This window comes from Pseudonaja textilis, chromosome 1, assembly GCF_049901715.1.
Source record: "Pseudonaja textilis isolate UNSWEBS1 chromosome 1, rPseTex1.2, whole genome shotgun sequence".
Lineage (NCBI taxonomy): Eukaryota > Metazoa > Chordata > Lepidosauria > Squamata > Elapidae > Pseudonaja > Pseudonaja textilis.
The window spans coordinates 315,839,259-315,859,437 of NC_141990.1; the positions used below are offsets into that span (position 1 = coordinate 315,839,259).

General features: G+C 41.2%; 2 protein-coding genes across 2 annotated transcripts in view; both read right to left on the bottom strand.

Moving 5' to 3' along the window:
- Positions 1 to 20,179, bottom strand: part of LOC148128328 (vomeronasal type-2 receptor 26-like) — a 343,174-nt gene that overhangs the window by 297,063 nt on the left and 25,932 nt on the right. The gene's annotated exons all lie outside the window — the stretch shown is intronic.
- LOC113451303 (vomeronasal type-2 receptor 116-like) lies at positions 708 to 5,859 on the bottom strand. Its single transcript, XM_026722668.2, has 3 exons — positions 5,532 to 5,859; positions 4,733 to 4,862; positions 708 to 1,738 (listed from the first exon to the last, which is right to left on the bottom strand). Exons 1-3 carry the CDS (start codon positions 5,766 to 5,768, stop codon positions 834 to 836), a joined length of 1,272 nt encoding a protein of 423 aa, XP_026578453.2. The 5' UTR covers positions 5,769 to 5,859; the 3' UTR covers positions 708 to 833.

Below are 20,179 nucleotides of genomic sequence, written 5' to 3' on the forward strand. Positions count from 1 at the left end.
GCTTAGCCCTGAAACCAGCCAGCTCGGGGTGCTCCAGCGGCAAACCCAAACAGAAACCATGCACGATTGTGGATTTCTGCCTGTTGCCGAAGCCCTTCAAACTGGAAGTCCCGCCTGTCTTTTACAGTTCTGTTTTTGGTAGGTTGAGCTATTTCTTCTTTTTGTGTGAAGACAGATGCAAAGAAAGAATTAAGCAGCTCTGTTTCTCCCTGCTGTTCCTCAATTCCTTGCCATAATCTCCCATTAGTGACTTGATTGTTTCCTTAACTTTTTCTTGTTTTTTATATGTTGAAAGAAATGTTTTTTATTATCTTTGACTTTTGTTGCAAGTCTTAGTTCATTCCGAGTCTTAGCTTCTTTACAGTATTTGGAAAAAAAAAAACCCAGAAAAATAGTAAGACTACCAGGGGCAGGAAAATATCCACTGACACATACCTCATATGACATATTTTACAATCTCTTGATTAAGATAAAGTACAAGATTGTACTTCTGGAAATTAATAACCACATCTTTAATATCATTTTTTCCCCATTTAATCATGGGCCCTCACTGGGGAGAATGGGAATGGATGAAAAATTATAGGGTGGATGATTGTTCCTGAATAATAGATAAAGCACATCACTTGATTACATTACTGTTTTGTAATAAGGGGAAATGCAATAATGTCCAAAAATCAAAATAAATTTTCACAAATGTAGCATAAATGTTGATGATTAAGTGATCCTTTTAATCAGACACACCATTTTATTAACAATTTTCCTCATTTTAAGAAATCAGATTAAGTACACAAATTTCCTAAAGTCAAAAAAAAAGTTTTCAATTCCTGCATACGTCAGAGATTTTTGTGACTCATTATATTCTCCCTACAATTCAGATGTGGTCTCAGTAAGATAATGTAGCATTTGGGAAAAAAGATACAAACCAGGAGAGCAGTTCCAGAGGCCAAGTTGGAGAAAATCTCCACAGCCACCATGGATTTCCCTTTGGTGCTCAGATAGGTGGGAAGGAATGTGATCCAAACACTGCAAAAGACCAGCATGCTAAAAGTAATGAACTTGGCTTCATTAAAGCTGTCGGGCAATTTCCTAGCCAGAAAAGCCACTGTGAAACTGATGAAGGCCAGGAAAGCCAGATAGGTGAGGACAGCATAAAACATGGAAGCTGAGCCTTCATTACATTCCAAGATGATCTCTCCTACTAAGGAGTGGAAGTCCATGTTAGGAAATGGAGGAGAAATTGCCAGCCAGGTGGCACAAAGAAGGGCTTGGATCAGGGGACAGGCTATGACAATGGAATTGGTCAGTGGTTTTCCCAAGAGTTTCCTTGTCTTATTCCCAGGCTTTGTGGCCATAAATGCCAGAACCACCATGACAGTTTTTGCCAAGACAGAGGAAACTGCAAGGGAAAAGAGGATGGCAAATGAAGTTTGTTGGAAGAGACAGGTGACCTTCCTGGGTCGACCAATGAAGAGGAAGGAGCAGAGGAAGCAGAGCAGGAGGGAGACCAGGAGGATATAGGTGAGATCTCGGTTGTTGGCCTTGACAATCGGTGTTTCGTGATGTATAAGGAAAATCACCAGGACTCCCAATGTGATCATAGAGAGAAAAGGAACAAGACATAGTAAAGTGTATCCCAGGGTCTCTCGATAGGCGAGGAAGTGGATCCTCTTGGCAATGCAGTGGTTCTTGTGTTCATTGGGGTATTGGTCTTCTGGGCAGAGGTCACAGTGAGCAGCATCTGAAATGAAGAATCTTTGTTTAAGGATTTCAGGGGCATCTGCTATAAGCATTATCTCTCCCATCAGGGTGACATGACTGCCTCCTTTCTGCTGTGGCCAACTTACTGATGTAGTGATGGAATGAACTATGTGTGTTATATATAGGATCAAAAAGAGAAAATCATCCATGACACTGATGGTAGGCTATTAAGAGACCAGAATCTGTTAAGCCCCAGCAATTTGCTCTGGTATAAAGGGTCTCTCCAATCACTGGGCACATCAATGTGTACATTTCAGAGTGAGAGAAACTATGAAATATGTTTTTTCTTAATTTATACTGAAACCCACAGAATTCTGATAGATCTGTAAACCAGGAGTCTTGCTATTTTGTTAATGTATAGAATAACAGAGTTGGAAGGGAACTTGGAGCTCTTCTAGTCCAACCCCCTGCTTAGGCAGGAAACCCTGGATCATTTCAGACAAATGGTTGTCCAATCTCTTCTCAAAACCTTCCAGTGTTGGAGCATTCATAACTTCTGGAGGGAAGTTGTTCCACTGATTAATTGTGCTAACTGTCAGGAAATTTCTCCTTAGTTCTAAGTTGCTTCTCTCCTTGATTACTTTCCACCCATTGCTTCTTCTCCTGTCCTCAGATGCTTTGGATAATAATTTGACTCCCTCTTCTTTGTGGCAGCCCCTGAGATATTGGAAGACAGCTATCATGTCACCCTTAGTCCTTCTTTTCATTAGACTAGACATAGTTCCTGCAACTGTTCTTCATATGTTTTAGCCTCCAGTCCCTTAATCATCTTTGTTGCTCTTCTCTGCACTCTTTCTAGAAATTCAACATCTTTTTTACATCATGACAACCAAAACTGGATGCAGGATTCCAAGTGTGTCCTTACAAGGGAATTATAAAGCAGTATTGACACTTCACGTGATCTTGATTCTACCCATCTGTGTGGCAGCTGCAGCACTCTGCTTGCTCATATTTAAATGGCTGTCCAGTAGGACTCCAAGATCCCTCTCACAGTTACTACTATTGAGCAAGGTACCACATACATTGTACCTTGCATTTTGTTTTTGTGTGTATCTTGTCCATTGTTCTGGGCTGAATGAGAGAGAAAAGGACATGCAACTGTATATTGAATATTGTAAGGGAGAAAATTCTTTTTTTCTGTTCAAAAGTGAATTACCAGCAAATTGATTAGAGGAGAGAGAAAGGAAAGAAAGTTGCAGAGACAAGATAACATTGAGAGCTTTCTGCGTCAGCGTCTCTGTTTGTATTTCAAATCTGCCCATTCAGATTTTTTTCCCTCTAGGGAAGGTTAGTAGATAGGAATAAATCAATGTCTTATTTCTCCCATCAATTTCCTAGGAGATTAGGAGTGCTGAAAAAAGAAGCAACACCTAAATAATAAAAAGTAAAGCTTGAACCTTACATTCCTATCCTTTATGAAAAGATTGATAGCTATTCTTCCAATGGGATGTGAAAGCAGGGAAGAAGGGCTAATAGGGTACCCATAAGTTGTTTGCTGAAATTACCCTGCATTAAATTGGTTAGGAGCAGAAAAGTTGGCCTGTGGGGCAGGGGTGGGATTCAGTTTTTTTAACAACCGGTTCTGTGGGCGTGGCTTAGTGGGTGTGGCTTGGTGACCCTGTGACTGGGTGGGCTTGATCAACTCAACATCACTCATGTCAAGGGGCGCTTCTCCTTGCCTGGCCTCTCATGACAATGGGGATGCTGCAATGGTCATAAGTGTGATAAATGGCCATAAGTCACTTTTTTCAGTGCTCTTGTAACTTTGAATGGTCACTAAATGACCTGTTGTAAGTCAAGGATTACCTGTACAAAAATACAAAAAGCTTCTTTGCTTGCAAAAAGCTGCCCTTGATGCCAATCATTAGATTAAAAGTACCTGCAAGCCAGAGTTACAAATCAGGCAGGATGCCAGAGCACCTTGAGGAATGAAAATAGTTAAAATGCAATGATAACTATCAAGCAGCCTACTGTTGCTCATAAAGTGAAACCCTTTAGTAGAGAGGTCATTTAAGCTCTCCAGAAAAAGCACACCCAGGAAAAGCAATTCTTAGATCCATTTGCACCATTTAAAAATACCAGCTGGTCTCACTCACCTCATAAGATATCCTAAGGAAATCATCCAGATTTAAGGAAAGGTCACGTGCCCCCCAGAAAGGCAGTAAAAAAAAAAAAATCAGTGCCAAGCTTGCATCCTGCCTCTTGGAAGTATACCCCAAAAGAACAGTGCTAAAGAAGTGAGGAAGACCCACTTCCCAGGTAGAAAAAGAAACCATGAGCAAAGAAAAAATCCAAACACAATACAAATAATGAAATCACAACAGTATCTGTTGTTTATTGAAGCTGAATAGGGAAAATTATCTCATCAGTAAACACAGGATTAAACATCACCAAGCACAGAATTATCCTTCACCAAAAACCAGTTTTAGACCAAAACTCAGAACGGGTATGTAAACTCACATTTGAATGTTAATCTTTCTAGCTAGCCAAGAAGCCTTGCTGAATGTTACTCATCTTGTCACTAAAAGCTTTGCTTCATTATTCAATTATTTCTTCAAAGTGCTGATTGTCCAGGGAAGTATTTCCTCCCAATAGCAGTGTAAAAATCTCAAAACAACTCTTCCCCTTTAAGAAAGTCAAGCCTCAAAAGCTCCAGAGACAGGAAGTCTAGGTGTACTGGCAAGAATGTAATAAGGGTGGTAAAAAAACAAACAGAGATTGCTTCTAATTACCAGTTCTCCAAACTGCTTAGAAAGTAAACAAGGGGATCTATAGAACCAGATAGAACAGGTAGAATCCCACCCCTGCTGTGGGGGAAGGTGAGTTTAGTTCCATAAACTTCAATGCTCTGCTGAGAACTATGAATACTTTGAAGCATGTCAATCCTATCAAACATTAATTAATATGAAAACATATTAATATCTGCTGAATGGTTTCCTTGACCATGGAAGACTTAATTTGAAGTGTGACCTACCTATCTGATCAGAAATGGTCCCTTCTGGACAAGGGGCACATTGGTAGCAGCAAACCTGCTGACCTTCTGGAACTCTTCTCATCTCTCCTGCCTGACACCTCTTCTTGCCACATCTGGCAAAGGGCACCTTCTAAAAGAAAAAAAGAGAAATGTTTCAGATGAATAGTTGTCTGTTCATCTCCAACCCCTACCTTTTATCCCCAGAGCTAGGGTAGGGCTTCATTTGCAGTGGTGGCTCTTCCATCCCAAGGACTGGCCCACAGATTTCCACTGCTCTCCTCTCCTCTGCTTTCTGTGCATCTGCGCATCAGGCACTGGACTCAGCTGTTCCTCCTCTTTTTCATCAGCCACCTCCATACCTGGGGGCTGTTGACTCTCCCTCTGAGGGCTGATGGATGGCTCAGGCTCTGCCTCTGTTTCTATCTCTGACAGCTCTATTCCCTCTTCCCCCTTGGAGCTCTTGGATTGCCTTGATGTTGGCCCTGAATCCCATGCTGCCTCCTCATCTGGTTTGGCTTCTGGGGGGGGGGGGGGCAATGACTGGCAAGCCAGAACAGGCCCATGAAAATTGTTCTTGGCTCCCCCAATTGCATCCTGGGTTTCAAGCAGAATTTCTTTCCTATCCTGAACCTTTGTAAAGCTGTTAAATATCTACCTCAATTGTGTTACATGCAAAGAAGTTTTTTCACCAAATAGCTGCATGTTTTGTAATTCAGTAGTTCTGTTTCCAGTTTCCATTCTGCATCCCAAAGAAAGAAAGAATATTTCCCTAAATTTACCGCACTTCCTTCCATCTCACCTTTGTGACCCAGATGATAGCATCAGAGTTAATGATGAACTCTTGGCCTGGGAGAGCCCCAGCATCTACTTGCCCAACTTTCACAGCGACAAACGATTGATTGGGGAGGAAAACCCAGTTGAGAATATCATATTGAGAAGATCCAAGTCCGTTTTCTGAGAAGGAGATCTTCTCTCCAGCACTGTTGTTGAAGTGGATATTCCTCAAATAAGCAAGGATCTGAAAGAAAATAAACATTCAGAAATTAATCAACCAGAAAGTCACAAATGAAACATTCTGGGATTCTATCATTTTGTGACAGTCAGTAGCTTAGATGTGTATCTGAAAAGCTAAAAATGTTCCCTTGGTGGAGTTCTGAGCAATCAGGAGTAAAAGCAAATATTTGACCTCTTTCCCAACATTACCAAAAAAAAAAAAAACAATTCTTTGGACATTTGTATCATAGCCTTTTCTATTTCAACTGTACTGGAATATCAAGATGTTAATTCCGTATTCCAAATTTTATTCTATAGTTTTTCTCCTGCGATACTTGTATGTGTATGTGTGTGTTGTTAAACTGGTTGTAGCCCACTCCTGAGGAAACTCTATGCAAAAGCAAAATGTAAATTGGAGTCAACTCCACCAGATATTCTCTCAAAACACACACAGAGTAAAATAGAATAGAATAGAATTCTTTATTGGCCAAGTGTGTTTGGATACACAAGGAATTTGTCTGGATGCAAATGCTCTCAATGTACATAAAAGAAAAGATACATTCGTCAAGAGTAAAAAATCATAAGGTGCAAGACTTAATGATAGTCACAGAGTATGATAAGCAATCAAATCATACTAGGAAATAGTCAGTAAAAAGTATTCGGATACAAGCAACAAGGTTACAGTCATAAGTGGGATGAGATGAGTGAAAGGAAGGATGGGAGGATTAATAATAATAAAAAAAATTCTTTGGACATTTGTATCATAGCTTTTTCTATTTCAACCATACTGGAATAATACCTACATATCAAGATGTTAATTCTGTATTCCAAATTTTGTTCAATAGTTTTTCTCCTGTGATTTGTGTGCATTTGTGTGTGTTAAACTGGTTGCAGCCCACACCTGAGGGGCTGCAAAAAAAGCAAAATTTAAATTGGAGTCAACTCCACCAAATAGTCTCTCAAACACATACATAGTAAAATAGAATAGAATAGAATTCTTTATTGGCCAAGTGTGATTGGACACACAAGGAATTTGTCTTGATGCAAATGCTCTCAATGTACATAAAAGAAAAGATACATTTGTCACAACTCATAAGGTATAACACTTAATAATAGTCATAAGAAATCAAATCATACTTGTGGTAATATATTTTATTCTGCAAGTCCTCGTATAGCTTTGCATAAGATCTGGGGACTTTACAAACGCTCCTCATGGGGGCAGTAGTGCTTTTATGATGGACGTTTGGTCCTGTTGTGATCTGCAAGCTCAGAGACCAGGAATGTATGTGGGGGTTCATGGCAAACAGGGGAGATATTCCCATGGGAATTTCCGCAGCTGTATATTCTCATCCTGTATATCCTGTGGAGATAACATCCTGTTGAGGTCACTTGTTTTCTGTATATGCATTTTGGTTCTCAATAAAAGCTGGTACCTGGGTTTACTCGGGGCTGGCATTTGCTCAGACATTTCCCTGCGTCTCATTTCAAGTGCCAGACCACCACAAGTGGTGACCCCGACGTGATAGTTTGAAAGGCTATACGTTTCGACGTGATAGTTTGGAAGAGCTATACGTTCCGACGTGATAGCTTTGAAAGGCTATACGTTTCCTGCATCCTATACTCATCGTCGCGGACGTCGACTGGGCCCTCATCTTCTTCGCTAGACGGAGATAGATTCTTTTCATGAGTATGGGGGGAGATCTCTCGAAGGCTCAGACAAAGCACCTCAGGGAATTGAGAGAGATCACTTGGAATAGGTTTAAGTTTGGAGTTCATAGTAGAGGACATGAAGTAGGAAAGAAAGAAATTGAGGACTTATTACAGTATATTTGGAAACATATTCAGTCATATCCAGAGGGAGGTAGTATTAAAGTAGAGTCCTGGAAAAAGATAGGGAAATTTTTGCACGAGGAGCCTCGTGCCCCTTCTTCAATTTTGTTAACCTGGAGGGTGGTTATGGATGCATTAGCTACTCATGAACAACCGCTCCTAGCACCCCCCGAAGAAGGTTTGCCGCCTTACCATGCGGTACGTTTATTGCCACCGACAGCACCTCCAGATAAATCCAGAGGACTGTCAGGCACTGAAAACACTTTGTCAGAAGATAAGAGTTTGCCTTTAAGAGTTCAACTAGATGCAGTTACTGCAGCTATTCAGGAAGCAACAAATAGAGGGGAATTATCAGGAGATGATTTGGTAGAATTTGGAGTGGAGATTCAACTTAACCCAATAGAAATTGGCATGGACGCTGCTTTAAATCCGCAGAGAGTATGGAAGCCTCTGCCTCTCAGTGTTTTAAAGGAAATTAAGCAAGCAGTGAAAGAATATGGTGTTAGATCGCCATTTGCTCAGGCATTGCTAGAAGCAGTTGGTTATGGAAATAAAATGATTCCAGCTGACTGGAAAGCTCTGTTAAATATGATTCTAACCCCAGCTCAATTTTTGGTGTTAGATCAGAAATGGAGACAGCTGGCAGTTCAGAGGGGAACAGCAAATGTCACCGCAGATCAGCTTTATGGAGCTGGTAATTATACAACAGTAGAACAACAGAGAGATGGAATGCCTGAAGAGGGGTTCGTTCTTCTCCCACAATTAATTTTACAAGCCATAGGGGCTCTCCCTGATGGCGAAGGTGGTGAGAAGACCTTTACTAACATCAAACAAGGGAACAATGAACCCTATGAAAATTTCATTAGCAGATTGAAAGTGGCTATTGAAAGGCAAATTGACAATCAATTTGCCCGAAACGAATTGCTTTTGAAGTTAGCAGTAGAACAGGCAAACGCAGATTGCAGAAAGATTCTGAATCCACTTATTGCGAGTGGAGAGCGAGAGATCGCCGATTTAATTAACGCATGTAGAAAGGTAGGGAGTCAGACTTTTAACATGGAAACTTTAGCTCTGGCTCTGCAGGCAGGAAATGCTAAAAAAGGAACTTGTTTCAATTGTGGGAAGCCTGGACATTTTAAAGCGCAATGTCGGGCTCCTGGAGGGGGTCAGAGTCAGCAAAAAAGGAGATTATTAGGACAGGGTGTTCGTCCCAAATCAGTGTGTCCGAAATGTAAGAAAGGATACCATTGGGCAAATCAGTGCAGACTTCATTCTGAAGGAAAAAAACTAGGAAGCAGGGATCAGGGCATTCTCCCTACTCTAAAGAGTGAAGTAATGTCCGAAGGGTTGGAGCCACCAGAGAGAGGTAGGAATCAAATATGGTCACCAGCTACAAAAGGTTCAGCAGGAATTGATCTTCCATTAGCTGAGGATTTGGAATTGGGATATCCACATGTAGTTTGTTTAGGGTCAACGGATTTCTATGGACCGTTGCCTCCGGCTTCTGTGGGTCTTCTTCTTCCTAGATCATCAGCTCATAAGCATAAATTGTTTGTGGTTCCTGGGGTTATTGATTCGGATTATGAGGGTCAGATCAAAATTCAAGTTCATTCACCTGTTCCTCAATCTTTGAAAAAAGGGGATTGTTTTGCACAGCTTTTAGTTTTGCCATATCTGTCTTTGGGGGAATCAGATAGAATTCACCAGGGTGGATTTGGATCTACAGATACGTTTAGTGAGTCTAGTGTGTTTTCCATCATGCAAAATGTCAAGGCTGATCAGAAACCAAAATTAACTCTTTTGGTTGAAGGCAGACAGTTTATTGGATTGCTGGACACTGGAGCAGATGTCTCGGTGATTAGTGAAAGTGAATGGCCTAGGGAGTGGCCGACAGATCCTACACCGTCTGTTCGAGGAGTCGGAGGACTTCAAGACGCACGGGTTAGTAGGAGGATTCTTTCTGCCAAAACAAAGCAGGGAAGTGCTATTGCACATTTCCAACCGATTGTTTTGCGCCTTCACGTTAATTTGTGGGGCAGAGATTTGATGCAACAGTTTGATACAACAGTTGTCATTCATGATGACTGAACACCCACCTGTGGAGTTATTAAAATTACAGTTACTCCAGCAGGAGCCAGTGTGGATAGATCAATGGCCTTTGACTAGTGAGAAATTAGTTCATTTACATGAATTAGTTCAACAACAATTGGAAAAGGGACATATAGTGACTACTACTAGTCCTTATAATTCTCCAGTCTTTGTTATCAAGAAGAAATCTGGAAAATTGAGATTTCTTCATGACCTGAGGGGGATAAATTCAATCTTAAAGCCAATGGGCCCACTACAGTGTGGGACACCTAATCCTAATTTAATACCTGATGGATGGAACATAAGAGTGTTAGATTTGCAAGATGCTTTCTTCTCCATTCCTCTGCACCCTGAAGATGTAGATTTGTTTGCTTTTACTATTTTGAGTATAAATCAGGGGCAGCCCGCTAAGTGATATGCATGGACTGTCCTTCCACAGGGAATCAGATGCTCCTACAGTCTTTACTGATGGAGGGAAAGTTTTTGGTGCTTGTGTTTGGAAAGATAAATTTGGAATTTGGCATACAAAAGTGACATCAGAGCAGAAGTCTGCCCAGCAGGCAGAACTTGCTGCTGTAGTTTTGGCTTTTCAAAATTTTCAAAATCAGGATTTTAATCTAATAGTGGATTCTTTGTATGTATATAATTTGTTACCCTTTGTAGCAGGTTCTTATTTGTCTCCTGGAATATCACCCAATATTTTACGTTTGCTTTTGTTGTTGCAAGGATGTTTGGAGCAGCGTGCGAATGTGTGTTTTGTTGCCCATATTCTCAGCCATAGTAATTTGCCTGGAATTTTATCACAAGGCAATGCCAAAGCTGACAGTGCTGTAACTTCAGTTCTCACTGTCCAGCCATGGGACAGCCATAGTTATTTTCATCAAAATGCTAAAGCGTTGGCACATCAATTCAAGCTTACTGCTGCAGAAGCTGCTGCCATAATTCAGCAATGTCCAACTTGTTCAAAGCAGGGCACGGCTATCCTTATGGGAGTCAACCCCAGGGGGTTGAAACCCTCAATGATTTGGCAAATGGATGTTACTCAGTATCCATCATTTGCACCTTGGAAGTATATACATGTGACTGTGGATACTTACTCAGGATTCCTAATGGCTACTCCTCAAAGAGGTGAAGCGGTTAAACATGTCATCAATCATTGCATTAAGACATTTTCAGTTGCTGGTACGCCTCAAACTTTAAAAACAGACAATGGTGCGGCTTATCGGAGCACAGCCTTTGATCAGTTTTGCAAACAGTGGTCCGTGGAACATAAATTTGGAATTCCATACAATTCCACAGGACAGGCTATTGTGGAGCGTTATAATGGCACGCTCAAGAACATGTTAGCTAAATTAAATAAAAAGGAGGGAAGCTCCTGGGGCTTCCGCAATTCAAGATCATTTAAATCTAGCCTTGTATACTTTAAATTTTTAAATTTGTCTGGTAACCCCCTGCGAGTGCGGCCAGCAGGCATTTTTCTTCTCCTTCTACAGATGCAGTGAGGCCTCGAGTGTTGGTGCGATTCCTTCCGGATCCGGCATGGGTTCCCGCTGAGCTGATTATGTGGGGACGTGGTTATGCAGCAGTAGAACATCTTGGTCAAATTCGTTGGGTTCCTGGTCGATGCGTTCGGCCTGATCATTCGCAGGCGCCTTCGCAGGTGCCAGTGAAGGAGGTTTCGGAGGAGCAGGATGGCGTTCCTGTGGTTCCTGATTCTCTTGATGCCAGCAGTCCAGGCGTGGCGCTGTGAAGGCTGGAAAAAGATGACTGCTTATCTGAGATTGCCAACTTGTATGCAGCAGGTTCCTTTAGGGAATCGGACTAAATTGATCTGCAAACAGCGGCATCCTTTGATTTTTCCAGCATATTGGTCCTGGCATAAGGGTCAAGACATTCTTTATTCGGGACCTGATAAGGATATTATATCTTCAGCCTGTGCTACAACTCTGTTTAATGTTTCTGTTTCAGACTATGGACAGTATTGGTGTCAATTGGAGTTGCCTAAGTTACCTTACACAGACTCTCTTTCCATTCGTCTTATGCCTCCACGGACTCTAATACGGAGGCGGAGAACTGCTATTATCTCAAAAACTAGAGACCTTGGTGATAATTTATGGAAAGAAAATTCCTACATCAAGGACATTCGGATGGCGGCTAAGGGTTTAAATGTAACTAATTGTTGGCTTTGTATGCATGTGCCTGGGTCTGGGAAAGGTGGAGTTTTGTTACATGGTGTTCCTTTGAATGAGCGAACCAGTGCTAATTTAGATTATAATGATTTTAAACATTGGCTTCACTGGGGTCCAGACCCCGAAGAGTGGAATCAAACATTGTTCACAACAAAGGTAGCTTTCACTACCAAAGCATCGGTTTGTTATTACCGCCCCCCTGTAGGGATTCAATCTATTTTGCTGGGAAATACCACGCTCTGTAAGAAGGTGATCCCTTTGGAAGGAGGATGTATGTCTTGTGTTGCCAGGGATAATACGGTGGATGGATGTAATGGGGTGATTCAGACATCATCCTCCTTGGACAAAGCGTTAAGGACTAAATTGGATTGTTGCATAAATCAGACAGTCACTAAGAGGCCTGACATTGGTCATGGGGCATATGTTCTCTGTACTTGGATGTGGTTAATGTGGAGTTGGGAAAGTGAGGCCTCCAATAATACCTATCATAAGCATTTAAAATACTTTCCTCTTCCGGATGGGTTATGGTTGCTATGTGGGGATACTGCCTATCAACAATGGCCAAAGGATTGGTCTGGGGTGTGTACGATTGGGCATGTCATCCCAGTAATTTATAAGTTAGACCAACTGCCCAAGGCCCGGATTCGTAACAGGAGGGAGGTGGATTCGGGTCTCACCACGGGAGGGTGGTGGTTAACTCAACTTTCCAGGGCGGCATTACCACCTTTGGGGGTGGCTATGAATTATCGGGATCTGCATATTTTAAATAATTTCACTGTTGCTATGTTTAATAATACTGTTAAGAGCATTAAGATGTTAAATGAAGAAGTGTCTGAAATTCGCCAAATTACTTTACAAAATCGTTATGCTTTAGACATAATGTTAGCTGCCAAAGGAGGAGTTTGTGCCTTAATTCATTCACATTGTTGTATTTTTATACATAATTATGAGCCTAACATTACAAGAACTGTTCATGATATGGAAGACCGCATAGCTGAACACGAAGCAGGAAAAGATGGCTTTGATAAGTCACCTTGGGCTTTGCTATGGGATTGGCTTCCTGACAGCTCATGGTTACGTTTATTGCTTCAGTTAGTTGTGACAATTGTTATTATACTTATTCTGTTGTGTTGCTGTATTCAATGTATTCCTAATCTATTTCAAATATGTACCTCAGTTTTTCAGCGTACGAGACAAAGTCGCGAGGGAACTGTGTATTATGCCACTAAAACACCCCCTATCTTTGAATAAATAAAAAAGGAGGGAATGTGGTAATATATTTTATTCTGCAAGTCCTCGTATAGCTTTGCATAAGATCTGGGGGCTTTACAAACGCTCCTCGTGGGGGCAGTAGTGCTTTTATGATGGACGTTTGGTCCTGTTGTGATCTGCAAGCTCAGAGACCAGGAATGTATGTGAGGGTTCATGGCAAACAGGGGAGATATTCCCATGGGAATTTCCGCAGCTGTATATTCTCATCCTGTATATCCTGTGGAGATAACATCCTGTTGAGGTCACTTGTTTTCTGTATATGCATTTTGGTTCTCAATAAAAGCTGGCACCTGGGTTTACTCGGGGCTGGCATTTGCTCAGACGTTTCCCTGCGTCTCATTTCAAGTGCCAGACCACCACACATACTAGGAAACAGTCAATAAAAAGCCTTAGGATACAAGGAACAAGGTTACAGTCACACAGTCATAAGTGGGGGGAGATAGGTGAAAGGAAGGATGAGGGGATTAATAATAATATTAATGCAGACTTAGTAAATAGTTCGACAGTGTTGAGGGAATTATTTTTTTAGTAGAGTGATGGTGTTATATCCATGTATATATCCATCTCTCCATCCTATAATTACCTTTTAACCAATGTTATTACAAAGTCAGGTAGTTCTTGACTTACGACCATTTGTTCACTGACCATTTGAAATGACATCACCACCAAACAAAATGACTTATTACCAGTTTTTGCACTTACGACCATTGAAGTATCTCTGTGGTTATGTGATCAAAAATGGGGCAATTGACAACTTGCATGTATTTATAATAGTTTCACTGTTCTGGAGTCATGAAATCCCCATTTGTAACCATCCCAGCTGGCTTATGACAAGCAAACCAGTAGGGGAAGCCAGATTCATTTAATGACCACAACTCAACAACTGTGGCAAAAATGTCATAAAAGGGTCAAACTTATTTAACAGCTGCTTTTCTTAGTAAATTTTGGACTCAATGGTACTTATTTCATGCCATTATACTGTTTTAAAATGGTACCCTGATCTGTTCTGAGATACATTGATATGGTAGCATACAGATATTGAGTCAGTAAATTCCAGAAATACATAGAGAGTATCTAAGTGTGATGACCAAAAGGGGCATGGCACAAAAGCAGCCAAGTCACAAAAGTAGGTAAAGTCCCTTTAATGCCTCCAACTTGGCCCCCAGTGTCCAGTTATCATCGACTGGAAAAAAAACCTCTCCCAAGAACAGTTTTTAAAGAAAAGAAATTCCATCTGAACCCAAAGTACATATAGATTATAAATAAAAAAACAACACAAACCACACTGCAGCAATTAACGAGACAAGGCAGGATAAGGAATTGAAAAAGATAACAAAACATACACATTTGGGAGGACGCCAGAACCCAGATAGGACTTGAAAACAAAGACAATGCATGCTTTGCTTCCAGCAAGGTGCTGTGCGCAAACATCCTTTTTAAACCCTGTTTTCCCAGGTGCAGCTAATGAGGGGAATCAGGCCCCTTTTCTCCCCCATAACCCATGTAACTCACTTTGCTCCCTTCTCTGTTCTCCCTAGAATGAAGAGAAGGTGGCCTTGGGTCTTCCTTTGAAGGCCCAGCCCGACTGTGCCCTTCCCCACTTTCTTCTACAGCCTCCAGAATCACACTCCCACTCCCTATCAGCTGCTTGACTACCCCCTCAGAATCAGATTCCAACAGGGGCATGACACTAAAACTTTATGGACTAAATAAAAACTCACAAAGATTACCTGCCATGAATAGACATTTGAGATCACCTTTCCAAGCCTCATCAGGGCTTGTCTCACTCCTGATCCATACATTGCATGCAACGCATGTGCCAGAGCAAAAATGGCATTGTAGATGTTGTAACTTGCACTTGTCATGCTGATTTCAAAAATGTGAGTGGGCACATTTTGTACATTCTCCTTTCCTGTACATTTCTTCTTTGGAATGATCCTTCCTGGTTTCTGGATCTTGCAGTCAAAGACCTTTTCCCACCACTGTGGGAGAAAATTGTCCCCTTCTGGGTTAAAAGGGTCTAAAGATAGAAGAAAATCTCTAAATTCTGAGATATCCCCTGTGTGGTCCCTTAACTGCAAAGACCCATGGAAGGGCTTTATAACCGGCAATGCATCTTTAGCTGCCACCACATTGTGTTTCCATTGGGAAGTTAGGATCCAAACTTTCTGAGGCACTGACTTTGTGGACGTTACATAAAAATGCAGAGCGGACTGTACATTTGCATTAGTATGAGGGTCTCCAAAGAGAACAATCACTTCAGTTTGACAACAGTTTTTTAAAAAAAGATGAAATGTATTCCATGTATCGGGAAAATTATCCGGTTTCAATATTTCAGTGAAGGCCACACAGATCTCCTTCTCCCTGAGCATTGGCATTAGAGATGAGATGAAATGTTCCCCGCTGTCACTTTTAGGGGTCACAAGCCCAACCCAGTTCCACTGGAAGTAGAGAAGAAGTTGAACTAAACCCACATACTGAGGGGATTCCTTGGGATTAATCCGGAAGAAGGAAGGATGAGCTGATCTCTCTCCATGAGAGAACTCAAAGCCAACACCAAGCTGGAGAAAGTGAGAGTCTTCTTTCAAAGACAAAGTAAAATTTTATGGTGACTTAAGGGGTCACCATTGTATGGTTGATGGCCCCATTAGTCAGTCTGATTCACTCTGAGTGGCAAGCTTCAGTTTCTGCCTTTTTAGGAAGAGTGCAAAGTTACAAATTTTGCTTGGTTATAGTCAGAAGAAAAGGAAACAAACCATCCACAGTGAATAAACTGCACTGAAAGGGTGGCTACAATGTATGAAGTATTCATTAATTAGGCAACAACTTCTCCATAATGATAGGTGTCAGCTTTGAAATTCAGCTGCCACATTTTTTTTGAGAGTTAGAGGAGTTGAAAAGTTCAAGGTTATTCTGTATGTTGGATTAAGAATTTCCAGTTGCAGTTAATTGGTTCTTGTGAGTTATGAAGTGTAGAAATGGGAGGAGAAAAGGGAGGAGAAAAGGTGGATTCTGTGTAACGCACGAAAAAACTTTCACTTGAGAAATTGCTTTTGACATGCCAGATCTATTTCTAATAAATCAATTGGAAAGATAACGTCTCGGTGTGATTGATATCATGGATACTTTCTAGATGCCTTACAATAGACTCAAGAAAGGCTCAAGATAGGCCACATAAAGATAGGCACAAGAAGATAGGCTCAAGGTTTAGATGGATCTTGACAGACTAGAACACTGGGCCATATCTAACAAAATGAAATTCAATGTAGAGAAAAATAAAGTCCTACACTTAGGCAAGAAAAACCAAAAGTACACATATAGACTGGGTGGAACCAGGTTCAATAGCAGTAACTGTGAGAGGAATCTTGGAGTCCTAGTGGACAACCAGCTAAATAGGAGCCAGCTGTGTGCAGCAGCAGTCAAAAAAGCCAATGCAATCCTAAGTTATATTAACAGAGGAATAAAATCAAGATCAAGGGAAGTACTAATACCACTCTATAAAGCCTTAGTAAGACCACACCTAGAGTACTGCATCCAGTTTTGGTCACCACATTATAAAAAAGACTCTAGAAAAAGTACAGAGAAGAGAAGAGCAACCAGGATGATTAGGGGACTGGAGGTTAAAACATACAATGAACGGTTGCAGGAACTGGGCTTGGCTAGTCTAGTAAAGCGAAGGACCAGGAGAGACACGATAGCGGTCTTCCAAAATTTGAGGGAGGAAGGGGTCAAGCTATTTTCTGAAGCACCTTTAGGCCAGACAAGGAATAATGGATGGAAACTGAACAAGGAGAGATTTTTATTTATTTATTTATTTTTGTCAATTGCTTACAAGATAATAGATATAAGTAAAAACATAGTTATGAATACATGGATACATATAAAAATATACAAGAAATATAAAAGAAACAATAGGACAGGGATGGTAGGCACGTTGATGCACTTATGCACCCCCCTACAGACCTCTTAGGAAAGGGGTGAGGTCAATAGTAGACAGTCTAAAGTTAAAGTTTTTGGGGTTTGGGGAAGAAAATTTTAACCTGGAAATAAGGAGGAACTTTCTGACAGTGAGAACAATCAACCAATGGAACAGCTTTCCCTCAGACATTGTGGGAGCACCATCACTTGAGACTTTCAAGAAGAGATTGGACTATCTTTTGTCAGAAATGGTGTAGGGTCTCTTGCTTGGGTAGTGGGGAGTTGGACTAGATGACCTACAATGTCCCTTCCAACTCTGATTATCTGTTATCTGTGATAAAGAATTCCTCTTGGCATGGTCAACATTTAAGAAATAGAATAGAATAACAGAGTTGGAAGGGACCTTGGAGATCTTCTAGTCCAACCCCCTGCCTAGGCAGGAAACCTTTCATTTCAGAGAAATGGTTGTCCAATCTCTTCTTAAAAATTTCCAGTGCTGGAGCATTCACAATTTCTGGAGGCAAATTGTTCCACTGATAAATTGTGCTTACTGCCAGGAAATTCCTCCTTAGTTCCAAGTTGTTTTTCTCCTTGATTAGTTTCCATCCATTGCTTCTTGTCCTGCCCTCAGGTGCTTTGGAGAATAGCTTGACTCCCTCTTCTTTGTGGCAACTCCTGAGATATTGGAAGACTGCTACCATTTTACCCCTAGTCATTCTTTTCATTAGACTAGCCAGGCCCAATTCCTGCAACCGTTCTTTATATGTTTTAGACTCCAATCCCCTAATCCTCTTTGTTGCTCTTCTGTGCACTCTTTCGAGAATCTCAACCACTTTTTTACACCGTGGCAACCAAAACTGAATACAGTATTCGAAGTGTGGTCTTACCAAGGCATTATAAAGCAGTATTAACACTTCATGCGATCTTTATTCTATCCCACTGTTTATGTAGTCTAGAACTGTGTTGGCTTTTTGGCAGCTGCAGCCCACTACTGGCTTATATTTAAGTGATTGTAATGTTATATAAAAATGATCTTGACACATCAAACATAAATATAAATTTAAATGTCATGTGGATTCTTTAAGTCACATATTTGTGATGTGATCCAGTAAACATCTTTGGTTTCTCCATGTGTTTCTCTTGTTTGCCTTTGTCTATCGCTGATGCATCATTGGATCCCCTTACCTGTGGGACTTTGTAGATGTTGAAGATGGAGGCCATCTGCCTTGAAGATTTGGGGATGAAGCCTCCAATTACAGAGAACAGAGTATCATGCCTGTCACATTTATAACCTGGAATCATTCGTCCTCGTGTGGAGAGCAGTGAGAGGCTGATTATTGAAATACTTCTCTCAATCTTGTGATTGTCGGAAATTTGGAAGCCGAGGGTGATATTGGGGAGGAGAACTAGATCCTTGTTGACCTCTCTGATTGCATATACCACAGCCAGGAACTGCTGGTAGCTCTTGGGTATGAGTCTATCATGAGAAAAATCATTGGGGAAATTTTCAGAAAAGGTCATGTTGTTGGATTTGCCTTTGTGTGTGTGTGTGTGTGTGTGTGTGTGTGTGTGTGTGTGTGTGTGTGTGTGTGTGTATTGTTGGAGTCAGAAGTCCCAAGTTTCACTGGTTTGAGTCCTTAGATGTTTCTTAATGAAACTTGTATGACTTTGTGAGAAAGGAGAAAAGTGTCTCTTTTCACATCCAAGGACTTTTTCTACCTTCTAAAGTCCTTTCCTTCTTCACTTGGCTGCAATGGTTATAATCCTTCCCCATGGCTCTACTAGCACCCTAATTAATTTGGTTCTCTCTTGGAGTAGCTTCTTCAGTGGGAGTCCCAGAATCTATATATGAAAGACTGTCAGCCCTGCTGAGTCCAATACTGAGAGTTTTTTGTGCAATTCCAACATAGAATAGAATAACAGAGTTGGAAGGGACCTTGGAGGTCTTCTAGTCCAATCCCCTGCCTATGCAGGAAACCCTACACCCCTTCAGACAAATGGTTATCCAAGATATTTTTTAAAACTTCCAGTGTTGGTAACATTCACAACTTCTGGAGGCAACTTGTATTTCTGGACACTGGACAGTATCCAATTCCTGGATGCTGGAAAAGAATTGAGCTTTTGTTTCAGCTTCTAACCAAGACCTCCTGTCCAGATTAATTGTATTTATGTATTTTTATTTTATTTAGTTTATTTGTCCAGCATGTATTAGATAACAGATATAAGTAACATAAATATTAATACATGAAATGGGTATGAATAAAAAAGGAACAGTAGGAGGGCGGAGCTGGCGTTGCGACGATACAGCATGCGATCTTGGAGGTCTGAGATTGCTGCCAATATCTTTGCTCCTGGATGATCCTATCAGATCTAAAGAAGATCCACTGTCTGAAGAGACAGTGAAAGTGAAGAGTGCATCCTGTCAATCCCAGGGACCCTGCAAAGTCCCTAGTAGATCCAGGAGAAGCTCTTCTTGCCAGCGGCAAAGAGGCAGCCATTAAAGCTGCTGAAGTTGGGAAAGCTCCGAAATGGAAGAGAGCAGAAAGAGAAAGTGCGCCGGTTTGGTGAGAACTTTTTTATTCTAAGACTTGAAAGGACACCCTAAGGAAAAGAAAGAATCTGTAAAAGTTTTGACAGAAGTGATTAAGTTGTGATTTTAAACGGAAGTGTCAAAGTAAGGTTTTTTTTCCCCTTTTTGCTGGATTTCTATACGTGATTTTGTATTTTTGAAACTGGACTGGTTCTTTTCTTATTTATACCTATCTTTTCTTCTCCCTTTTGATTTTGTAATATTTTAGGCTAGAGAATCCCTTTAGTTACTTAGCTACTTCCCCTTTTTTAATATTTCTTTCCTCTTTTTTTGGTAATTTTTATTACGTTTTGCTTGGGAAAGGAGGAGGAAAGTGAGAGCAAAGAAACTTTGTAACACTGCCAACTAGAGGCTTGAAAATGCTTTATTTCCTGCCCTTCCAGCTTGAAAGGCTTCGGCGGTGGCAGGAATCCACGATCGTGCATGGTTCCTGTCACGCTCGCCGCTGGCATGCCCCTGATCCAGCTGGATTTGGGGGTTAATAGTCACCCCATAGAGGTGACTGAAGATAGAGGAGGCCCAACAGGGGTTCGGCAGGATCGCAACCCCCTCCTCAGCTGTCTCAAC

Bases quoted from the DNA above. Each gene is read 5' to 3' on its own strand.
- LOC113451303 (XM_026722668.2), bottom strand. From the start codon at position 5,768: ATGTTTATTTTCTTTCAGATCCTTGCTTATTTGAGGAATATCCACTTC. The intron at 4,863-5,531 runs GTGAGATGGAAG...TTTTTCTTTTAG, and splicing joins CTATCATCTGGGTCACAAAG to AAGGTGCCCTTTGCCAGATG. The intron at 1,739-4,732 runs GTAGGTCACACT...TCTTCATTTCAG, and splicing joins GACCATTTCTGATCAGATAG to ATGCTGCTCACTGTGACCTC.